The sequence below is a fragment of the Oncorhynchus kisutch genome, linkage group LG27 (assembly GCF_002021735.2).
Source record: "Oncorhynchus kisutch isolate 150728-3 linkage group LG27, Okis_V2, whole genome shotgun sequence".
Classification (NCBI taxonomy): Eukaryota; Metazoa; Chordata; class Actinopteri; order Salmoniformes; family Salmonidae; genus Oncorhynchus; species Oncorhynchus kisutch.
Window position 1 is genome coordinate 18874081 of NC_034200.2, and position 23842 is coordinate 18897922.

A 23842-nucleotide genomic window follows, 5' to 3' on the forward strand; every position below is an offset into this window, starting at 1 on the left:
TCTGTACTTTGTTCCAGTCAACTTTCCCTCGATCCTGACTAGTCTTCCCAGTCCCTGCGACTGAAAAACATCCCCACAACATGATGCTGCCACCACCATGCTTCAACGTAGGGATGGTGCCTGGTTCCCTCCAGATGTGGTGCTTGGCATTCAGGCCAGAGAGTTCAATCTTTGTTTCATCAGACCAGAGAATCGTTTCTCATGGTCGGAGAGTCCTTAAAGGTATCTTTTGGCGAAGTCCAAGCGGGCTGTCATGTGCCTTTTACTGAGGAGTGGCTTCCGTCTGGCCACTCTAACATAAAGACCTGATTGGTGGAGTGCTGCAGAGATGGTTGTCCTTCTGGAAGGTTCTCCCATCTCCACAAAGGAACTCGAGAGCTCTGTCAGAGTGACCATCGGGTTCTTGGTCACCTCCATGAACAAGGCCCTTCCCCCGGATTACTCAGTTTGGCCAGTCTTGGCAGTTCCATACTTCTTCCATTTAAGAATGAGAGGCCACTGTGTTCTTGGGGACCTTCAATGCTGCAGAAATGTTTTGTTACCCTTCCCCAGATCTCTGCCTCGACACAATCCTGTCTCGGAGCTCTACGGACAATTCCTTCAACCTCATTGCTTGGTTTTTGCTCTGACAACTATGGGACCTTATATTAACAGGTGTGTACCTTTCCAAGTCATTTCCAATCAATTGAATTTACCACAGATGGACTCCAAGTGGAAGAAACATCTCAAGGATGATCAAAGGGTCTGAATACTTATGTAAATAAGGTAACGTCATGATGGGGTATTGTGTGTAGATTTATGAGGGGATAAAAAAATATATATAAAAAATACGTCTGTAACGTTATAAAACGTGGAAAAGGGAAGGGGTCTAAATACTTTCCAAATGCTCTGTATATAGATAGCCCAAGTCCATGACAGCTCTGAGCTGTATGGGAACTGGGGGCAGGTCACGTGATGTACACACATAGAGAAGCATCTAAAATGGGCTGGGGGAGTGTGATAGGATTTTGAAAAGCTTTTAGAGGGCATTAGCCTTGGGCTCCCTCCTGCTCTGCACCTCTCTATGCCAATCTCAGAGCAGGGAGAGAGAGAAAAGGGGGAGAGGAGAAATACGGAGAGGCAGAGGGATGGAGAGTAAAGAGAGGGAGAGAGTCAGATATACAGATATACTCAGGAATTTTTGTGTCTCTGTGTCCAGCAAGAAGAAAGTTACAGGCAGTTTTGCGAGCCAATGATAACTAGCTTTACAACAATGACTGGAAGTCTTCGGATATCTGCATGCTCTCATCCATCCCTCCCTCCCTTCACTCTCCAGGATTGGGGGAGGGAACCACTCCACTGCCTCCTGAGAACTCCTGAGACAGCTCTCAGCTCAGCTGGAGTTCAAAATAGACTATATAGGGTCACATAGGGGAGGGAGAGGAAGACTGACTCACCTGTTGCATCATGAGGGGGGCTCTCTGAGGTGGCTGCCTCCGTCCCATCCATGCTGCTGTCCTCCTCCTCCTCCTCCTCCTCCTCCTCCTCCACCACAACCGCTCTCCCTCTTGCACGCCCCCTGAGAGAGCGAGCGAGAAAGAGAGAAAGACAAGGACGCAAACTTGTGAGGGCCCAAAAAGGTGGCAGAATGTTTGCACGTAAACCCGCAAAAAATCTGTGTAAACTACAAGAAAATGGCCCTATTTTCAGAATACCAAAATGTTACTAACAATGTAATACCAGGCCAAGTATCACAAATAGTATCGTGATACCACAGCTGTGGTCAATGGAGCGACATCTGACCTCACAATTTAGAGGCCCTCCTCTTGGCTGCAGAGACAGAATATTGCTGTTTTAAAGCAAATTTCCTGCAATTCTACCCATTTTGCCATGGCTTATGCCATGTTCTCATGCTATCGGAGTAACTCATAACAAAATCAATGTGGGCCCCATGCCATTTATTTTTATTTTAGATTCTCCCCGTCTAGTTTTTATTAATTAGAGGAAACACTGTACAATGTAAAAAGCTGTACTACAGAAAATAGCTGACTTGCTCATATCCAAAAGGGCGACCTGTGATTTGCCAGTTAGAATGTAGAAAATAATATAAATGCAAAAGGATCTGCATGACAATGATGTGCATTTTGATTGTACAGTAAGAGGAAAACACACTAGGCCTATAGGAAACCATCTTTAGCCTACTCTTCAGACAACTTTACACACAGCCAACACTCTCTTCCTTCCTTACACACACACACACTTCCTTCTCTCTCCCGCACACACTGCTCCCAAAAGTTACGCACCAAAACAGAATTGGACAAACACCAGATTCAAACAATCTTAAAAGTACATTGATTAGGCATATGCATCCTATCTTTGAAGCATATCTATCCCTCTGTTTTTCTTGTGTCATCCAAATGTGTGCAGAGACCAGGTGTACCATGTTACCTGGCTAGCTAGTTAACAACAAATCCCAGTACTGCAGTATTCCATGCATTTCTCTCTCCTGTACTTGACCCAAAGGACAAAGTACTCTGCTTGTACTTCGTAGGTTGGTTCGGGTTTGTACCTCGCGCCCTTCTTTCTGCCTCGCTTCATCTCACCATCCGCCCTCTTCCAGTCCGCCGACATGATGACTGGATCTTCAGGCAACTCAGTATCGAGCAGTCGCTGCTGCCATGCAAACGGGTCATGTCTATATACCCGTTGCAAGACCAACTGGTTGATGCTTATTTATAAAACCCTCTTATGCCTCACTCCCTCCTATCTGAGATATCTACTGCAGCCCTCATGCTCCACATACAACACCCGTTCTGCCAGTCACATTCTGTTAAAGGTCCCCAAAGCAAACACATCCCTGGGTCGCTCCTCTTTTCAGTTCGCTGCAGCTAGCGACTGGAACGAGCTGCAAAAAACACTCAAACTGGACAATTTTATCTCAATCTCTTTATTCAAAGACTCAATCATGGACACTCTGACAGTTGTGGCTGCTTTTCGTGATGTATTGTTGCCTCTACCTTCTTGTCCTTTGTGCTGTTGTCTGTGCCCAATAATGTTTGTACCATAATGCTACCATGTTGTGTTGCTACCATGCTGTGTTTTCATGTGTTGCTGCCTTGCGATGTTGTTGTCTTAATTCTCTCTTTATGTAGTGTGGTCTCTTGTCATGTGTGTTTCGTCCAATATTTACACTACCGTTCAAAGGTTTGGGGTCACTAAGAAAGGTCCTTGTTATTGAAAGAAAAGCACATTTTTGGTCCATTAAAATAAAATTGATCCGAAATACAGAGTAGACATTGTTAATGTTGTAAATTACTATTGTAGTTGGAAACAGCTATTGTAGTTGGAAACTGATTTTTTATGGAATATCTACATAGGCCCATTATCAGCAACCATCACTTCTGTGTTCCAATGGCACGTTGTGTTAGCTAATCCAAGTTGATCATTTTAAAAGGCTAATTTATCATTAGAAACCCCTTTTGCAATTATGTTAGCACAGCTGAAAACTGGCTGAGAGAGGCTGGACTGAGGGCTTGTAGGCCTATTGAAAGGCAGGTCCTCACCAGACATCACTGGCAACAACGTCGCCTATGGGCACAAAACCACCGTCGCTGGACAAGACAGGACTGGCAAAAAGTGCTCTTCACTGAGTCATGGTTTTGTCTCACCAGGGGTGATACTCGGATTCGCGTTTATCGTCGAAGGAATGAGCGTTACACCAGAGCCTGTCCTTCCGGAGAGGGATCGATTTGGAGGTGGAGGGTCCGTCATGGTCTGCGGCGGTGTGTCACAGCATCATCGGACTGAGCTTGTCGTCATTGCAGGCAATCTCAACGCTGTGCGTTACAGGGAAGACATCCTCCTCCCTCATGTGGTAACCCTCCTGCAGGCTCATCCTGACATGACCCTCCAGCATGACAATGCCACCAGCCAAACTGCTCATTGTGCGTGAATTGCTGCAAGACAGGAATGTCAGAGTTCTGCCGTGGTCAGGGAAGAGCCCGGATCTCAATCCCATTGAGCACGTCTGGGACCTGTTGGATCAGAGGGTGAGGGATGGGGCCATTCTGCCCTGAAATGCCTGGGAACTTGCAGTGCTTTGGTGGAAGAGTGGGGTAACATCGCAAAGCAAAAACTGGCAAATCTGGTGCAGTCCATGAGGAGATGCACTGCAGTACTTAATGCAGCTGGTGGCCACACCAGATACTGACTGTTACTTTTGATTTTGACCCCCCCTTTGTTCAGGGACACATTATTCCATTTGTTAGTCACATGTCTGTGGAACTTGTTCAGTTCATGTCTCAGTTGTTGAATCTTGTTATGTTCATACAAAGTTACACATGTTTAAGTTTGCTGAAAATAAACGCAGTTGACAGTGAGAGGACGTTTCTTTTTTTGCTGAGATATATACACTGCTCAAAAAAAATAAAGGGAACACTTAAACAACAATGTAACTCCAAGTCAATCACACTTCTGTGAAATCAAACTGTCCACTTAGGAAGCAACACTGATTGACAATAAATGTCATATGCTGTTGTGCAAATGGAATAGACAACAGGTGGAAATGATAGGCAATTAGCAAGACACCCCCAATAAAGGAGTGGTTCTGCAGGTAGTGACCACAGACCACTTCTCAGTTCCTAAGCTTCCTGGCTGATGTTTTGGTCACTTTTGAATGCTGGCGGTGCTTTCACTCTAGTGGTAGCATGAGACGGAGTCTACAACCCACACACGTGGCTCAGGTAGTGCAGCTCATCCAGGATGACACATCAATGCGAGCTGTGGAAAGAAGGTTTGCTGTGTCTGTCAGCGTAGTGTCCAGAGCATGGAGGCGCTACCCGGAGACAGGCCAGTACATCAGGAGATGTGGAGGAGGCCGTAGGAGGGCAACAACCCAGCAGCAGGACCGCTACCTCCGCCTTTGTGCAAGAAGGAGCACTGCCAGAGCCCTCCAGCAGGCCACAAATGTGCATGTGTCTGCTCAAACGGTCAGAAACAGACTCCATGAGGGTGGTATGAGGGCCCGACGTCCACAGGTGGGGGTTGTGCTTACAGCCCAACACTGTGCAGGACGTTTGGCATTTGTCAGAGAACACCAAGATAGGCAAATTCACCTCTGGCGCCCAGTGCTCTTCATAGATGAAAGCAGGTTCACACTGAGCACGTGACAGACGTGACAGTCTGGAGACGCCGTGGAGAACGTTCTGCTGCCTGCAACATCCTCCAGCATGACCACTTTGGGGGTGGGTCAGTCATGGTGTGGGGTGGCATTTCTTTGGGGGGCCCAAAGAGGAAGGCATTGATGCTATGGACTCGCCCGCCCGTTCCCCAGACCTGAATACAATTGAGCACATCTGGGACATCATGTCTCGCTCCAGCCACCAACAACATGTTGCACCACAGACGGTCCAGGATTTGGCGGATGCTTTAGTCCAGGTCTGGGAGGAGATCCCCCCAGGAGACCATCCGCCACCTCATCAGGAGCATGCCCTGGCATTGTAAGGAGGTCATACAGGCATGTGGAGGCCACACACACTACTGAGCCTCATTTTGACTTGTTTTACATCAAAGTTGAATCAGCCTGTAGTGTGGTTTTCCACTTTAATTTTGAGTGTGACTCCAAATCCAGACCTCCATGGGTTGATAAATGTTATTTCCATTGATAATTTGTGTGATTCTGTTGTCAGCACATTCAACAATGTAAAGAAAAAAGTATTTAATAAGAATATTTCATTCATTCAGATCTAGGATGTGTTATTTGAGTGTTCCCTTTATTGTTTTGAGTAAAATAAAATATATATAAATACAAAGACACAAATAAAATACTAGTGAATTTCCATAGCGGACACTAACTAAATGTTAACAAGCGCAAGCTAACATTAATTGCAAGGACAGGCAAACACTCAACCTTCAAATCGGAGCAGCGCTGTAATTAACAGTTGAGAAATAAAAATAGCTATTTTTTAAATCTGGCTACGAGCACCTATATCCTACCAACGGGACATTCAAAACGGTAATATTATGTTTCACCGAGTCGTGGCTGAACGACAACATGATTCATATACAACTGGCGGGTTTTCAGCTTTTTCGGCAGGATAGAACAGCAGCCTCTGGTAAGACAAGGGGCGGCAGCCTACGTATAATAATAAACAACAGCTGGTGCACAAAATCGAAGGAGTTCTCGAATTTCTACTCGCCTGAAGTGGAGTATCTCATGATAAGCTGTAGACCACACTATTTACCGACTTGCCAAAACTATAGTTTGTTAACAAGAAATTTGTGGGGGGACAAAATGGCAGGACACGGTTTCAGCGAGCTTGTGGCATTCGTAAATGTATATTCTTACATTAATCTCCTAGCTTGAAAAAGTGGTAGAATTGGCTAAATAAGTTACCATATAATGAAGTCTTGACGACTATTTCGCAAAGATCTCCGACAACATGCTACTAACTACTAAGAAGTCGACCATGAGGAGCTAGCTAACGTTAGCGAAGCTAACGCCATTGCGGATCCAGGCAAAATGGACCTGATGATTCAAAAGATGACATTACATAACATTACTAAAGTGATCAATGCTAAGATAAGAACGGTCTTGGAAGCAATAGCAGGCCATTCAGCTGAAATACAGAGGGTTGTGAAACGTGTTGTTGAGGCGGAAGGAAGAATTGCTGCAGTGGAAACGTCAACTACATCTATGGACGCTAAGATAAAAGCACTTGAGAAACAGGTGCGCGAAATGGCGGAGCACATTGACGACTTGGATAATCGAGGACGCAGATGCAATATTCGTGTTGTGGGACTCCCGGAAAATTCTGAAGGGACACGTTCAGTAAAATTCTTTGAGGAATGGATCCCTGGCTACCTACAAATGGACACTAAGGCTGGTCGTGTGAAGCTGGACAGAGCCCATCGCTCTCAAGCACCAATACCCGGTCCCAATCAGCGCCCACGGCCGGTGGTTATAAAGTTCCACAACTTCACCGACAAGCAGCGCGTCATGGATGCAGCTAGAAACATCGGCTCTGATGGTAGTCAACATAAAGGTCCAAAGGTCTCATACTTCAATGATTATTCCACAGCGGTTGTACGAAGACGCAAAGCGTTTGATGAAGCGAAGGCTCGACTCAGGAGAATGAAGATGGACTACGCACTGTTGTACCCGGCCACATTGAAGATTATGGTCAACGGATCACCTAAAAAGCTCTACACACCTGAAGAGGCTGCTGCGTTTATGGACTCTCTCGGGTAAATAAGTTTAAGCTGCACCTCCATAGCATTGAATAACTTTGTTAATTTTTGGTTGAATCTGATCATGAAACAGTGGTGTGAGTCCTCACGTACTCCGGCTCAGTAATATTCGTATCTTTATTATTTTTCCTACTAAAGTAATAGCCGCTATAGCTCAGACTGAGATATGTGTGAATCCATATTGGTGCCCAGGCTTGGTTTTAGGTGGAAGAGCCTCAATCTTCTATTGATTTTCTTTTCCATACATATAAATGATGAGGCTATTGAGCGGCAATGCAGACTTAAGAGTCTACATTGGAGAGTTGAAATCCCCTGCATGTTAGCTAGTGGGAAAAACCCCTTTTGGATCTTTACATGTTTAATTTTTGGGTTTAGTATAGTTCGAGTTCAGGGTTCATATTGTTTGTTTATGCTCAGTGAGATAGAGGAGAGTTCAACACATGGAAAAAGGTACTACCCCGCTTTTACAGTAGGATCCAGTCTGGATATTGAATGGTCAAGATACAATGGCAGGTAATAGACTGCGTGTATGTACATGGAACATTAGAGGGTGCCATAACCCCATTAAAAGGAAGAAAGTACTGTCTTTTTTGAAAAAATCAAATATTGATATTGCCCTGTTGCAAGAAACTCATTTGGATGATAAGGAGCACCTGAAATTACAACAAGGGGGGTTTGATCAAGTGTTTTTCTCATCATTTACATCCAGAAGTAGAGGTGTAGCAATTCTGGTGAAAAAGAACTTACCACTTAAGGTCTTGAATTGTGTGAAAGATAAATTTGGTCAATTTGTTATAATGAATGGTACTTTACAAGGGCAGAACATTTCCATAATGAATATTTACTTCCCCCCTGATCACCCCCCTGATTTCCTCAGTAAGGCATTTCTAGACTTTTCAGAATTAAACTCGGACACTGCAGTGGTTGGAGGAGATTTTAACTGCTTGTTGAACCCCCTTATTGATAAGTTTCCCAGCGGTATAGCTTCACTCTCTCCTCAAGCTAAGTCACTTAAAGCTATTTGTGATGATCTGGGGTATGCGGATGTCTGGAGAGCTTTTCATCCCTCCAACAGAGAGTTCACTTTTTTCTCTGCACCTCATGGATGTCAGACTAGAATAGATTATTTTTTTATGCCCAGGACGTCTTTGCAGTGTTTTATCCGCTAGGATAGGAAGCATAGTCATATCTGATCATGCTGGCATTCAATCGGTCAAGACATTGGAGGTTGAACACAACCATTCTTAAAGACCATACATTCACATCATATTTCATCAGAGTTTAAAGCATTTTTCTCTATTAACTCTCAATCAACAGATAATCAGGTCTCCCAAAGGAGCGAGGGGTTATGTCATACACAGCTACAAAGAGACGGAAAAAGCGGGAAAAGCAAAAAATGGTAGAGGGTGAATTAGGAACTAAAGAGAAGGACTACATTAAAACGCCCACTCCTGCCTATATTAAAGGAAATATCAGTCATTAGATCAACATTAGACTCTCTCCTAACACAGGACGCTGAAAAGAAAATGAGATTTGTCAGGCAAAAGCTATATGAACATGGCGATAAGCCAGGAAAGTACTTGGCATACCTAGCTAAAAAGAGGGCTGACTCTCAGTCAATTGCTACTATTACTGATTCTGATGGTAATCATTTTTTATGAAAATAAATTGATAAGTGACTCATTTAAGACATTTAATACAAACCTTTCTGCCTCAGAACTGCCAAAGGATGCACCCAAATTAATGGAGAACTTCTTTTGTAAGATTGAGCTCCCTACTATCTCCGAAGAGCAGAGGTCCCTCCTTAATGCCCCTATTACCAAGGAAGAGATAATGTTTGCAATTAAGAATCTGCGAAATGGTAAGGCCCCAGGACCAGACGGGTTTTGTAGTGAGTTCTATAAAGAGTTCCATGGCCTGGTCCTTGAGCCATTGCGTGATATGTTTAACCACTCATTTTCAAATGACCAACTCCCTCAAACGCTGAGAGAAGCCAACATTTCACTTATTCTCAAAAAGGGAAAATGTCCAGAGTCTTGTTCCTCGTACAGACCCATCGTGTGGAGTGGTCTTACCTATTATTTGCTCTAAATAAATTTGGTCTGGGGGACAACTTTATAAAATGGGTGAAAGTTTTATATGATGATCCTCAGGCTGCTGTCCTTACTAATGGGCTACGGTCAAATAGCTTCTCTATACACAAAGGTACCAGACAGGGCTGTCCTTTATCCCCCCTCCTCTTTGCACTCGTTATGGAACCACTGGCCGAGGCCATCAGGGTAACGCCTGCTATACAGGGGCTGCTCATTGGTGATGTTCACCATAAAATAAGCTTGTATGCTGATGTCCTGATATTCATCTCTAGTCCCGAGACTTCAATTACATCTCTTATTAATATTATTGAATTATTCAGCGAATTCTCAGGCTACAAGATTAACCTTACTACGTCAGAGGCTATGCCACTTGGTAGCCTACACTCTGTACCTAATACTTCTCCCCCCTTCCCTTTTAAATGGTCTCCCTCAGGTTTCATGTATCTGGGTATATTTGTAACTCCTAAATTCCAGCTAATGTACAAAGCCTATTTTGTTCCCTTGTTTGATACAATAAGACAGGATCTGGAGCGCTGGAACTCTCTCCCGATTTCTTGGTTGGGTAGAATATCACCCTTGAAAATGAACATTTTACCTAGACTACTTTACCCAATCCAAATGATCCCAGTATTACTCTCCAATAAGGTAATAAAGGATGTAAATGGATAGCTAAGTTCCTTTATATGGAGTAAACGCAAGCCAAGACTTAAGATGGAAATATTGCAGCTGCCAAGTTCTATGGGCGGCTTGGACCTGCCCAATATCAGGTTCTATCAATGGTGTGCCCACCTTTGTTATATCTCTGACTGGATCACAAATGATGACTCTTCTTTTTGGTTAGACATTGAGACTTCTCTTTCAAAATACCCCTTACAGGAACTTTTATTTTTCAGAAGTTTCAAGTCTGTAGAAGATCACTGCAATAATCCCGTTACACTTAACACACTCAAAGTATGGAGGTCAGTTCAGCGATTCCTGGGAAGGTCCAAACTAACCTCTGCTCTTACCCCAATTCTTAACAACCCAGATTTCAGTCCAGGATTGCTGGATGCTGGCTTTTACTTATGGCTTAATAAGGGCATACACAGGCTAAATGACTTATTTACGGATAAGATTTTGTTGTCATTTGAGCAGACGGTCGAGAAATATTGACTCCCAAAGCAGGACTTTTTCCGCTTCCTACAAGTAAGACATTATATTCTGAAGAGCACCACCTTAATTGGTAACCCTGATGTGTCGGTCATTGAAAGAATGCTTTTTTTCCCACAAAGGAAAATGTCTAAGTCTGTTTTATGATACTTTAAGGTCCTTTTCTGCTGTCAACACACAGACGGTGAAACAAGTGTGGGAGAAAGAATTGTCTGTTACTATTGACGAAGAGATGTGGGAGGACATTTGTAGATATAGATATTGTTTTTGCATATGTGACCGTACTAGAGCAATCCAATTAAGAATACACAAATTGCATATATCCCCAAATCGCAGACATGCTTTTAGCCACACTTCCTCTTCCCCTCAGTGTCTTAAATGCAAAACTGATACAGGCACCCTATCTAGAATTGGACCCAGTTTCTTTACTGTTAGGTCTCCCTAGTAGGCATGTTACTTCTGTGGGTAAAAGGAGGCTTTTCAACATCCTTACCTTCGCAGCGAGGAAAAACATCCTTTTACAGTGGATTAGTGATAAGGTTCCTTCTATTAAAGATTGGCATAAGATACTATTTGAATGGGTGCCTCTGGAATATCTGACATGTACATTGCATTCTAAAACAGATCAGTTCTACAAAGTATGGGAACCTTATCTAAATTACCTAGAACCTGAGGTATCAGCTATTATGCTGCAAGGATTCTCCTAGAATGGCGGGGATCTATGTATTTCAGAACTACACTGTACGTTCCATGTGTGGAACCTAAACTCTTGGTTTAAACTGAGCTTTTTTTTTGTTTGATTTCTGTTTGTAAGTTTGTTTCAAATGTATGTATTGAGAGACGCAATGATGGTGATGGGGTGAGAGAAGCACCGAGCGGGAAGAGGAAAATGGTGTACGTATGTATGGGTGTGTATGTGCATGCGCGTATGTGTGTGTATATGCATGGGTATATGTATGTGTGTGTGTGTGTGTGTATGTGTATATATGCACGTAGATGTGTAAGTGGGTGCTGTTTCTTGTTTTTGTTCTGTGTGCTTTGTGTCTGTTGTTGTATCTCTTAATATGGGTGAAAATGGTGAAATTCCAATAAAAATACTGTTACAAAAAAATAAAAAATAATTGTGGAGTGGTTGAAAAATGATTTAATGACTCCAACCTAAGTGTATGCAAACTTCCGACTTCAACGGTAAGTGAGCTGTAAGGTCTACACCTATTGTATTTGGCCAATATGTGACAAATGCAATTTGATTTGATTGGAGAGGAGGCAGAGCGCACGTTAAGCTTTCCTGAATAGGCCTAATTGGGCCTGCTTGGGGGATATGTGGCCACATTATTATAGGACAACTTGGGAAATTGATGATATGCTACAGAAAGCGCATCTCAGTATCAGAAGTAAAAATACAGCCAGACTTGCCTACCACTGACCCTTTCTAGACCTAATAAACTGTCGAGAGTAGACCCACAACTGAAAGGGCATTTGCGCAGTTATTCAAATAGCATTTTGACTGCAGCCTATTGTAGAATTTTGTAAGAATAATGCAATTATTCATTGCATTGTGGTGTTGTAGGCTAGCCTACGTAGCATGATTGTACTGTCCCTAAACAAGATCAATAGGGGAGCAATGCGCAATGACACACCTGGCCTCTCCTCTGCCTATCAGCTATACTCTACAAATATTATTTGTTCTTGTGGATTCATATTGAAAATTTGTGCAACTTTGAATGATTTTGTGTGTTAGCCTATTGCAGATCTGGACAAACAGTAACGGTTAGCAGGCATAGGTGTGTTGTGACAGCCAACACAGCACCGATTGAAACGCTGCTCGTCCAATCAGCATCCAAACAACCAGTTTTATCTAAAAAAAGCATTATTTTGTCATGGGATTGTTTTTGGGAGCTGAGAGAAAGGTTTGCCGTTTTAAAGCTAGTATTCTGCAATTCTATGCATTTTGCTATGGTTAGTGTGATGTTATTAGTACCGCTAAATTAATTTAGAATGTTCTATTATCCCTGACTGTTAATCTTTTATTTTGGTGATTGTTAGTTCTCAAAGATCTTTAAAAATATACATATATAAGGACCACGTAAAAAATTGCAACCCTAATGGGTTCTTCACACAACAGTTTCCTGTGTGTATCAAGAATTTTCCACCACCCAAAGGACATCCTGCCAACTTGACACAACTGTGGGAAGCATTGGAGTCAACATGGGCCAGTATCCCTGTGGAATACTTGACACCTTGTAGAGTCCATTCCCCAACGAACTGAGGCTGTTCTGAGGGCAAAAGGGGAGGGTGCAACTCAATATTAGAAAGGTAGTCCAAATGTTTGGTATATGCAAAGGTCAATTATCGTTTCTACATACTTCACATCTGGTTTTAGTCATTTAAGTTAATGAAAGCATTTTTGTTTAACACTGTTTGGACTTGAGCAACCCGAAAAGAACGCTTAGGCAGCCCGCCCAAGGATTATAACGGCAAAACAAAAAAAACATGACCGATTCTTAAAAGGGAGGCACTGAGGCCGCTGGGCAAGGAAAGGTGAAGTAGGAGGAGTGGTGCGGTAGAGTATGGGTACAACCTCTTGGTACCATGGTGGACAACGAGAGAGGGCAAGAATGAGGAACATGATTATCCCTCCCTGCTTTCAATGAGCTTGAATGTACAAACATCAACAGACAGAAACCTGGTAAACATTCAATATTATAAACTGAGTGGTTCGAAAGCTGAATGCTGATTGGCTAACAGCCGTGGTATATCAGACCGTATACCACGGGTATGACAAAACATTTATTTTTACTGCTCTAATTACATTGGTAACCGGTTTATAATAGAAACAAGGCACCGAGGGTTTTTGATACATAGCCCTTAGCCGTGGTATATTGGCCGTGTTCAGGCACTCCGCGTTGCGCATTGGAACAGCCCTTAGCAGTGGTATATTGGCCTGGTCATATACCACATCTCAGGGCTTATTGCTTAAATATAGATTGATAGTAGCTAGCGAGATCATCCAAACAAGAACTGTGAGGTAAATATGTAATTGAGAATGCCTAGGACTGGGATATCTTCTTTCCAACTAAATTCTCCCATCATAGATCAAACCAGGGAAGCATATGAGAAGCAAAGCCAAGCCCATTACTCTCAGTCCCAAATGGTATGACATAATTATTATGGCCTAATCGAAATGTAACTGCTGAACATAAGCAAGCCACATTTTAACCCAATGGGAGAATACATCAAGTAAAAACAAGCCAGTGATTTATAACACGACAAAACATGCGTTGATCAATCTGGATGATGAGAGTTGTAATATGACCAGAGGTTGTGCTTCAGACAGACACAAGCTGGAAATGAACAGAAAGGCCATATTACTTCAGCTACTTAGTACAATCAGAAGGACATTGAACACGTCAGTTTTATTGTTATTGTCCATCCCTGTATTTTTGTGAAGTGTATATGGGCCTACAGACCTGGAATAGCACGCAAAATATGTATTTGGATAATATATTTCACTTAATCAGGTTAAAATCATTAGGCTACCACCTCCTAAACAAGCTGCTGGTCAATGACTCTTGTCCAACTACCAGTGGAAGGCGGACGGACGGAAGAAAATTCAGCATTTTATGCTTCTCACAATAAATGGAATTTGGCCCTACTCAGATCACACTCGACCTCCTGTTGAGTGACTACTACACGTCTCACGCCATCACTAGCCTACCCCACCCTTCACCTCTCATACCATCACTAGCCTACCCCACCCTTCACCTCTCATACCATCACTAGCCTACCCCACCCTTCACCTCTCATACCATCACTAGCCTACCCCACCCTTCACCTCTCATACCATCACTAGCCTACCCCACCCTTCACCTCTCATACCATCACTAGCCTACCCCACCCTTCACCTCTCATACCATCACTAGCCTACCCCACCCTTCACCTCTCATACCATCACTAGCCTACCCCACCCTTCACCTCTCATACCATCACTAGCCTACCCCACCCTTCACCTCTCATACCATCACTAGCCTACCCCACTCTTCACCTCTCATACCATCACTAGTCTACCCCACCCTTCACCTCTCATACCATCACTAGTCTACCCCACCCTTCACCTCTCATACCATCACTAGTCTACCCCACCCTTCACCTCTCATACCATCACTAGTCTACCCCACCCTTCACCTCTCATACCATCACTAGTCTACCCCACCCTTCACCTCTCATACCATCACTAGTCTACCCCACCCTTCACCTCTCATACCATCACTAGTCTACCCCACCCTTCACCTCTAGGCTCCTCTGATGACAACTTACCTGTAAGTGACACTAGTGCAGAGTTAAAGACACACAGATAGTTGCTACAGTCAAAACTCAGACTTGCAAACAAGGTGATGTACCTTTTCCTCTTTTTATTGAAATGAACAGTCTGCAGAGCAAAGTAAACAAACATCAATGGAGAGTGCATAAACAGAGCACACACACACAAGGAGAGATTTGTCAGTGTCAGGATCCTCCAGTAGGAGTTCTGTCTTAACCCAATCTGAGGGCCACGTCGAGGTGATAATTGTCATGGATACAAATTAAACAGCACCACGTAGTGAGCCCACTATGTGGGAAGAGCAAAGAGTCTAAATGAGAGAAGCCAGCATTTTGCGGGGGTAGTGGGGAGGATGCAGGGGGAGGGGGTAATTTTCGATGCCACTGGAGAATGAACACACAAGACAGCCAGTTTGCCAAGTCAACTCCTCCCTCCAAATGACTTCCTACTCCAGATAAGCAGCAACAAGATGGAAGACTAAATGTCACAGTTCAAGACTCTGCATTGGGCAGGAAACAGTGAACCAAAAAAAAACAGCCATACCAACAGAAAGTACCAAATCAATAAATGATTAGTGAAGTAGACACTAGATAGCCCTGATCTTTATTTCTGTAATGAGGTCTCGTCATGGCAACACATATTTAAGCAACTCCATAAGGCCCAAAATAAGCTCAGCTCTAACAGTGACGAGAGCTCCATAATGTTGTAACCCACGACCTCAAAGCCCAGGAGCATCCCAGTGATGACGGCACGGGGGTGTAGAGTAGACAGAGACCAGGATAAATTTAAAAATGCATTGCTGTTCCCAGACATCTCCAGCTCCTCTCTCCCTCTGTCACTGTCTGATAGGAGAGAGGCCGTAAGGGGCTTCTCTGGTGCCCAACGTCTACAGCAGATAGATATGTCTGTTTGAGTAAAGATAGAAACGTCTGACGTAAATTCATGTCTGATATCAGCCATATTCAGAAGATTGGTAGTACATACACACGAGCCATAAAGTCAACCTGTATTAAGTTGATGATGCATCTGATCTGACCTACCTTCACTGGCATGGAATATCACTCTCTCCACAATTACCAGGGCTTTCTGATTATTCACCAAGGTATTAATGATAAATACACTTTATGAGCAACGGGTACATAAGAATCTGACATTTAGGTCTAGTACAGACAACTGTATATCGTCATAACCCTGTCTGTGACCATTCCGAACGTGCTGTGCCTATAGCGCAGTGTCCTTATGCTCTCATGTAGCCTTCGAAGTGTAGTCTTTTCTTTTGACTTTTCTTGAAATGGCAAAAAACCCTAAAGGTCTGGAACATCCAACTCCCCAACTTCTCCCCATGATCCCACCACCAGGAGAGAGAGAGAGAGAGAGAAAAAAAAAAAAAAAAAAGAGGTTGAAAATAATGCTGTGGTAAGTAGTTCCAGCTCTCAGGGAGCCGACAGGAAAACCTGGAACAGATTTCCCTGTTCTGGAATGGAGTGTTGGATGACTGGGTGATTCAACGCAGTATCCAATTAGTCAACAAAATGTCTAACGTCTAAGAGAAGCCTTTTGTGTCTTATTTACATCAAAATAGTGCCCAGTTGATACATGCTGCAAAAACAATACAGTATCACTAGCTCTAGACTACATTTGTTCATTCTCCTGATATGAACACTTCAAATCTTACTCTTCTTACAAAAACAACATGCTAGTATTGAGTCATCTGAGATGTATACAGCAAGCTTCCCCTCCCCCTCGATGAAAGGTGCTGCCTGAGACGCAAGTATCGGTAATAATGCATACTTCCCTCTACCGTCCCATGGGTCTTTAGCATTATCACCACCAAGAGTGTCCCAGAAAACTGATGCACTCTCTCGCATACAAACCCAACTGACCATAATAACACACTGAACCTGACCAGCCGTCCACTGCTTGATTCTGGAACAAGGGAGACCTTGGAAAGAACCAAGTGAGGACGTCAGCGCATGCTGGGAAATACAGCCCAACCATATAGCAGGCATAGGCTATGTATTCCTTGGATCACTTGCATGCTATAAATAATGGGCCAAATGACATGTTGACCTACACCCATGCTTTGCCACTCCCACCAACCAACCTATCAGCTAATTCGACCTAGACCGGGAATTGTCTCGGCTGTCCTTATAGCCATGGCATAAACATATAATTTGGATGATTGATTGATAATAGATTGCTCACACACACCATCTCCTTGATATCCTAATATGGTGACCCCAGATCAAATTAGTCAGAGTTAGATCAATTGTAGGCATCATATTACACAGCTCAGCTCTCTGAGCTGCATTATGTGTTGCCATGGATATAACAAATGAGGCAGGTTGGTACTGCTGCATACAATAAAACCGTGGAAAGGGTTTGTGCTTGAGTTACCTGTATTTATAAATGTGTTTAGCCCCCTATGCATAGAGTAGCTCTGAATAACGGTCTGAAAAATGAGATCTTTGCCTGATGAACAGATTTGGATAGTATCTGTGTAATGTTTAAACACATTTTGGGGAAGGGGAATAGAACACCACAGTATGAGTCATAACACCCATAAAACCTAGAGGTTAAACTGGGAAATGGTTCCAATCGTCTTTCTACCATTCATTCTTCCCATAAGGGATTTTAGAAACACTTACAATAAGAGCTGTGTTTCGTGTACGCTTACCCTGATGTGACGTTTTGATAAGTGTAAATCTCTCTAGGACAAGGTGACTTTGATCAATATATTCGCCTGTGATTACACCGCAAAAATGAAAGCCATAGTAGAAGGTAATTAGCATATCATAAAGAACTACAAATACTATGATGATATGGGTGAGACTGCCGAATCGAGGCAAAGGTAAGAATATTTGGATTAACTATCTAATGTTAATTCAAATGTAGTAATTAATAAATTGGCTACATTTCTTTAAATTGACAGAATACCTGTTAGCAAAGGGGTCAGCTAGAGATGACATGCAGGAGCTTGCAGGGATTTGCAGTTTTGCACGACGTCTAATTTTATGCTAATTACCATTTTCAAATCTGAGCAAATATAGAGACGAATATATTGATAAGTGTCAGCTTGCCTGAGAGACATTTACATGGTTATCAAAAAGTCACGCCAGGGTAAGCTTACACGAAACACAGCCCTTATTTTAAGTATTTCTAAAATCCCGTATGAGGAAAAAGTAATGGTGGAAAAACAATTGGAACCGTTTCCGTTTGGCCGCTAGGTTTTATGGGTATTATGACACCTCCACTGTGGGGCTCTATAGCCACTTGAATAGCTTCCAGTTCAAACACCACAAACAAAACGCAGACTAAGTTCACAGAAGAATGACTTATAGTGTTTGTGATGACTCAGGCAAGTCTATGTGCACTGTAAATTACCAATAGGATTGTGAAGATATGGAGGGTAAACAACATACTTCTTCCTGGTCTTGGATGTGGGTGGCGCCTGGGGTGCAATGGTGGTGGTGGTGGTGGCAGCATCCTTGCGCGGCCTGCCCCTGGGGCGCTTGTCTGTCTGGGCAGGGCTTCCTGTGGACGTGGCCCCTGCACTGCCGGAGGGCAGCGAGGGTCCCTGGTCAGAGGGCTCCACAGTCTTATCCTCTGATGACATTCTTCTCGAAGGGAAGGAGAGAGAGGCATCAGTGCAAAATCATGCCTGTTTGAATATGTGGTTTGGTTACTTGACGTACTTTGGAATCAGTGTATGAATAAGATGTGCCGGACAAGTTATCACATTGCCTTGATCAAATGTTGAATCTATTCTACACAATTGATTATTAAAAAAGGGTCAATCTGCAGATGCTCTTCCATTTTTAGACATAAATTAATGTACCCATTCATTCTTGAAGAACAGAACTTAAATGCCTCAACTGTCGTATCCCATCAGAACCCAAAATATAACCTTATTTTACTCCAATGTTTGTAAACAAAGTACACAGAACAAAAATATGAAACGCAACATAGTGTTGGTCCCATGTTTCATGGGCTGAAATAAACATTTTCCATACGCACAAAAAGTATATTTCCCAAATATTGTGCACAAATTTGTTTACATCCCTGTTAGTGATCATTCATATTTTGCCAAGATAACCCATCCACCTGACAGGTGAAGCATATCAAGAAGCTGATTAAACAGCACAACCATTACACAGAGGCACGTTGTGGTGGGGACAATAAACAGTCACTAAAACATGCCGTTTTGTCACAACACAATGACACAGATAACTCAAGTTGAGGTAGCATGCAATTGGCATGCTGACTATAGGAATGTCCACCAGAGCTGTTGCCAGATAATTCAATGTTAATTTCTCTACCGTAAGCCACCTCCAATGTCATTTTAGAAAATTTGGCAGTATGTCCAACTGGCCTCACAACCGCAGACCACGTGTATGGCATTGTGTGCGCGAGCAGATTGCTAATGTCAACTTTGTGAACAGAGTGCCCCATGGTGGCAGTGGGATTACAATATGGGTAGGCATTAGTACAGACAACAAGCACAATTGCATTTTATATGATGGCAATTTGAATGTACAGAAATACCGTGATGAGATCCTGAGGCCCATTGCCGTGCCATTCATCAGTCGCCATCACCTCATGTTTCAGCATGATAACGCATGGCCCCATGTCGCATGCATCTGTTCATAATTCCTGGAAGCTGAAAATGTTCTTCCATGGCCTGCATCAATCACCAGACATGTCACCCATTGGGCACATTTGGAATGCCCTGGATGCTCGTGTTCCAGTTCCCAACAACTTCGCACAGCCATTGAAGAGGAGTGGGACAACATTCCACAATCAACATCCTGATCAACTCTATACGAAGGAGATGAGGACTGGTTCTGATCCACACCCCTACTTTTTTTATGATGCATATCTGTATTCCCAATCTTGTGAAATACATGGACTGATTTCTTCATATGAACTGTAATACAGTAAAATCTTTAAAATTGTTGCATTTATATTTTTCTTCAGTATAAATCTAAACATGGTTAAAACACATTTGTCATAGCTATGGGTGCCAGAACTGACTCTTTGAATTTGATAGTGGTTACATTTCTCCAGGCCCATCCCTCAGCTTATTACCAAAACAGGGGTGGCATATCTTTTTCCAGATATGATACTCGAGGAAATGCCTAAAACTTACCTCTGACCTTTCTACGTGTCCTTCAAAATCACTTATCAGCTGAAGCAATGTTCAACCTATTCGACAGTGTTATCAATGTAAAAGTTCACATACCTACTCTCTCCTTTCCTGAGCTACCTACCACCACACTGTGACCTCATGTCTCTGTCTGGATGATCGTTCGTCCTTCGATGTCTTGCTTGTGTTCTTGCATTCCTCTCCTATCAGACTCCGAAGTTGCCTCTACTTACCACTGAAATAAGCCTGCTCTATTTGTTTGTTCCACAGTGGATTAATTAGTTTGCTCCACTGTGGTTCTCTGTTCAGTATCATATTGTAACAGTATGAGAGGACACACTGTATAAACCAGTAGGCATATTTGTTTTTTGACAAACACTGAGAACAAAAAGTCATAAGTGTATTGACTTTTCAGCTCAGCCTGCCTGACTGTCTGTTGAAGATGATGTCATCCCAATTTTTTTATGGGCTTGTCTGACACCCTGTTCTCTCAGACAGTTGAGGGACACTGCCAATGGGAGACTCTCTTCCGGCACACTGTCTCTTCCTGGAACTAGCCTACTACACCGGATCCATGGTTGACTAGACAGGATGCAGCTAATGCCAGAAGTGCCTTATTTGACATTATATGCATTCCTGCTAGCCATGACCAGGATCCATCCCTCCACTGCACAGTATACTGCTGTGTCATCAGGGGGACCTTGCACTGATTTTGAGATTGTAATGAACTAGCTACCTATGTGAGAGCGGAGTCTTTTCCAAAACACAGCTTGATGTTATTCTGTGACTGAGTCTACATTTGACCTCTTGTGGCATCCAATGCCGTCTTTGTGTGGGAAGTTCAGCTAAGACTAGATGGAGTCAATGGGAGAGAAAAAACATAAATGACACAGTATCAACAAATTGAGCATGGGGTTGTTCAAAATCGTGTAGGTTGCTGCAAAATATGTAGACCCTAGATGAGCCCCCTTGATTGGATGGTCTTTAGTAAGCCAATTGCCTAACGTCTATATTCCATTCTTCCGAAAGGTAATCACAGCAGCCCTTAATGTGGTCTTTGTCATACACAAGCAAGTAGGATGATACATTATGTTCCCTTGTCTGCCTATAGAGCAATAGGCTTGACAGCAAGTTTGAACAAGTACAGGTTACAAACATAACAAATAGATAAAGTATGGATTCTGGAAAGAAAGATTCACTATAGCCCTACTCAGACTATGACCATAAGGAGGAGGCACAAGTGGGTGGCGAAAAGCTGGGGCGTGAAGTAGATCAATGACTGGATAAAAAAAGTGGAATAAAATAAAGTGTAGTGACCAATTATAGTAAACAGAATAAATATATTCACTTTAAAGTGTATCTTAATGTTTCAAATCAGCTTCTACAAAGAACTACATTAGCATGGAAGAACATTGGTTTCATAAGGCAGTGGGCACAGTTGGGTACCCCCAGACACACTGGGCTAGCTAGCTACCTTTGTTAAACTAGCGTACAGCACAAAGCAACTGCATGCTCAAGTCAGCCAAAACAAGCTAACCAGCTAGCCAGCCATCCTAGGTTCTTTGTAGTCTTTGTTAGGCTATTGCATGGCATTGCAAATGAGTAACAATATGATGTGCCTACTAATAGACTAGTGATATCCCACTTTGTGGGATACAGAGACATAAGATGATGATCAGGGTATTTGATTAATGATAAATGGGATGCAACTGCCTATATCGCCAGCCAAAGTATCTGAAAGACAAGTTAGCTAAAAACGGTAGGTAGCTACCATTAGCTAATTTAGCTGAGCCGTTGAAAATGGGAGTTAGCGTTAGTCAACATCTACATAGTGTTGATATCCAAGGCTGCCTGATAGTTAACAATTAGCTAACATTAAACTTCAAAGTGAAGTCACTTTAGAAGTCATGCATGATTCCACAGCTACCTATCCGGTAGCTAACGTTAGCTAACTAGCGTGTGGATAAAAGGTTTTGGCTAGCAAATCAACTAGCTAGAGCTAACTCGCTACATTTCCCAAATACAAAAGTTTACCAACTATGTAGATAGCTATCTAGTAAACTAGATGGTTATCTAGTTTAGTTAGCATTGTGTTTTGTATGAGACGACCTCCAAAATAAATATACAGAGATCAAAACGAGCGTAGCTAACTTAGCTGGTCAACTTCTAGTTGTTAGCTAACAGGTTCGCTAGCTACATAACATTACAGTATACAGAATCAACAGCGGTGATTCATGGCACACGTTAGCCTTGCATTTAGCCACAGCTGAAGCATTTACGTGTCTAAATGTATTTTCTAGCAGAAATTCGTCTAGTTTGGCTGATTCGCTGTGTCGAAGAACGGACCAAACAAGGCGGCGGAAAAACACTAGGCTCGAGCGGCCGCTGCAAATCCGAGAATTATGTAGCAAGCGAGTACATGAAATAGCTAGCTAAAATAACTTACCTTCAAAATTATGAATAGTAGGTTATCTTCTTCATGTCCAAAATTGTAAGAGATATATAGTTATATCACTTTGTAGTGTATTTGTGAGGAATAATGATATCGCCAACTGTCACTCAGCTAGTTAACGTTAGATAAGTTAGCTAGCTCAGTCTTCTGTTCTGTACGAGAAGTAGCTAACTAGCTAGGTGGCCACGCCAATGTTAGCTACGAAAGCAATCCCACCGCTGTTAAAAACAAAGCATGAACGCATACACCAATAATCCGATGTTTAACATCACCCATTTGAAAAAAGGATGCAAAATGTAAATCCAGTAGAGATCAGCTTCATTGCAAACGCATGATGGATCACTTTCTTTTCTCCAAATGACAGCTGTCGTCGCACAAATAAAATGTTCAGCTAACTGCCACACTTAATCCTTTTACTAACTATTATTATAGGGGGAAGATGTAGCCAATATCCATAATCCAAAACAGGTACAAATTCCAAGTAGTCTTCTTCTTCAAAAAAAAAATCACAAAATCTTCACGAGAAAGCCAATGCTTTGGACAAAAATAACCGATGCAAAGGCTAGTTCCTCGAGCTAGCTCGCTGGCTCACGAGCGTTGCCAACTGGTTCTATTTTGTTCAGCCGCGGCAGAAAGACGCCTCAGCTGGCGAGCCGGAAACACTAACACGAGTGTTCAGATAAACAAAAACACTTTTTTTACTCTAGCTATGTCAAAAAACACGAAATGGCGAGTTCTACCTGGTAAAAATAATTAAAGTTGTATCGTACTCTTTACGGTGGCCATGTTTAAGTGACACAAAATAATAACTCCCGACTGTAGGACTCCCAAAAATATAGGTCGAAAATATCGTTGCATAAATCGAAGCGATACACTTGGAGATGTAATGGTTTCTAATAATATTTTACTATTTTCACTTGTATTAGAAATCAAAACTGCAAATGAGGTTAAATGCAATATCCATAGGTTTATAAAACAATTTCTTGAAAATACTCCCTGACCCTGCGGAAGAATATGGGCATTTAATAAATACGGTAAAGTGTATCGGTTACTTCTAAAATGTGGAACTCTGATCTCATCCTGTGGAACGGACTGCAGTAGGCCTTGTGATTTAAAGGGCAATTCCGCCACTTGTCAGCCTCATATTAATCATATCATAAGTCGTTTTTTTTGGGTATCTGTATTTTACTTTAATATTTATATTTTTGCCAACTACTTTCACTTCAAACCAAATCAAATTGTATTAGTCACATGCACCAAATACAACAGGTAGACCTGCTTACTTGCAAGCCCTTAATTAACCAACAATGCAGTTTTAAGAAAATACCCCCCAAAAAGTAAGCGATAAGAACAACAAATGATTAAAGAGCAGCAGAAAAAAACAATAGAGGGGGTACCGGTGGTACCGAGTCAATGTGTGGGTGCACCGGTGTCGAGGTAATTGAGGTAATATG

At 42.6% G+C, this 23842-nt stretch overlaps 1 protein-coding gene across 6 annotated transcripts in view; it reads right to left on the bottom strand.

Annotated features, from left to right (window-relative positions):
* LOC109871531 (histone-lysine N-methyltransferase 2C) overlaps positions 1-23338 on the bottom strand; it is a 134579-nt gene extending 111241 nt beyond the window's left edge. For 4 of the 6 annotated variants that reach the window (XM_031807281.1, XM_031807280.1, XM_031807282.1 and 1 more), the window contains exons 1-3: positions 22383-23338; positions 18213-18407; positions 1437-1558 (exon numbers count right to left, since the gene is read on the bottom strand). In XM_031807281.1, coding sequence (XP_031663141.1) covers positions 1437-1558; positions 18213-18406 — 316 coding nt within the window. In that variant the 5' untranslated portion in view covers position 18407; positions 22383-23338. The remainder of the gene's footprint in view (positions 1-1436; positions 1559-18212; positions 18408-22382) is intronic. The other 2 variants (XM_031807283.1, XM_031807278.1) reach the window with 1 other exon arrangement.
* Positions 23339-23842: the final 504 nt, after the last annotated feature.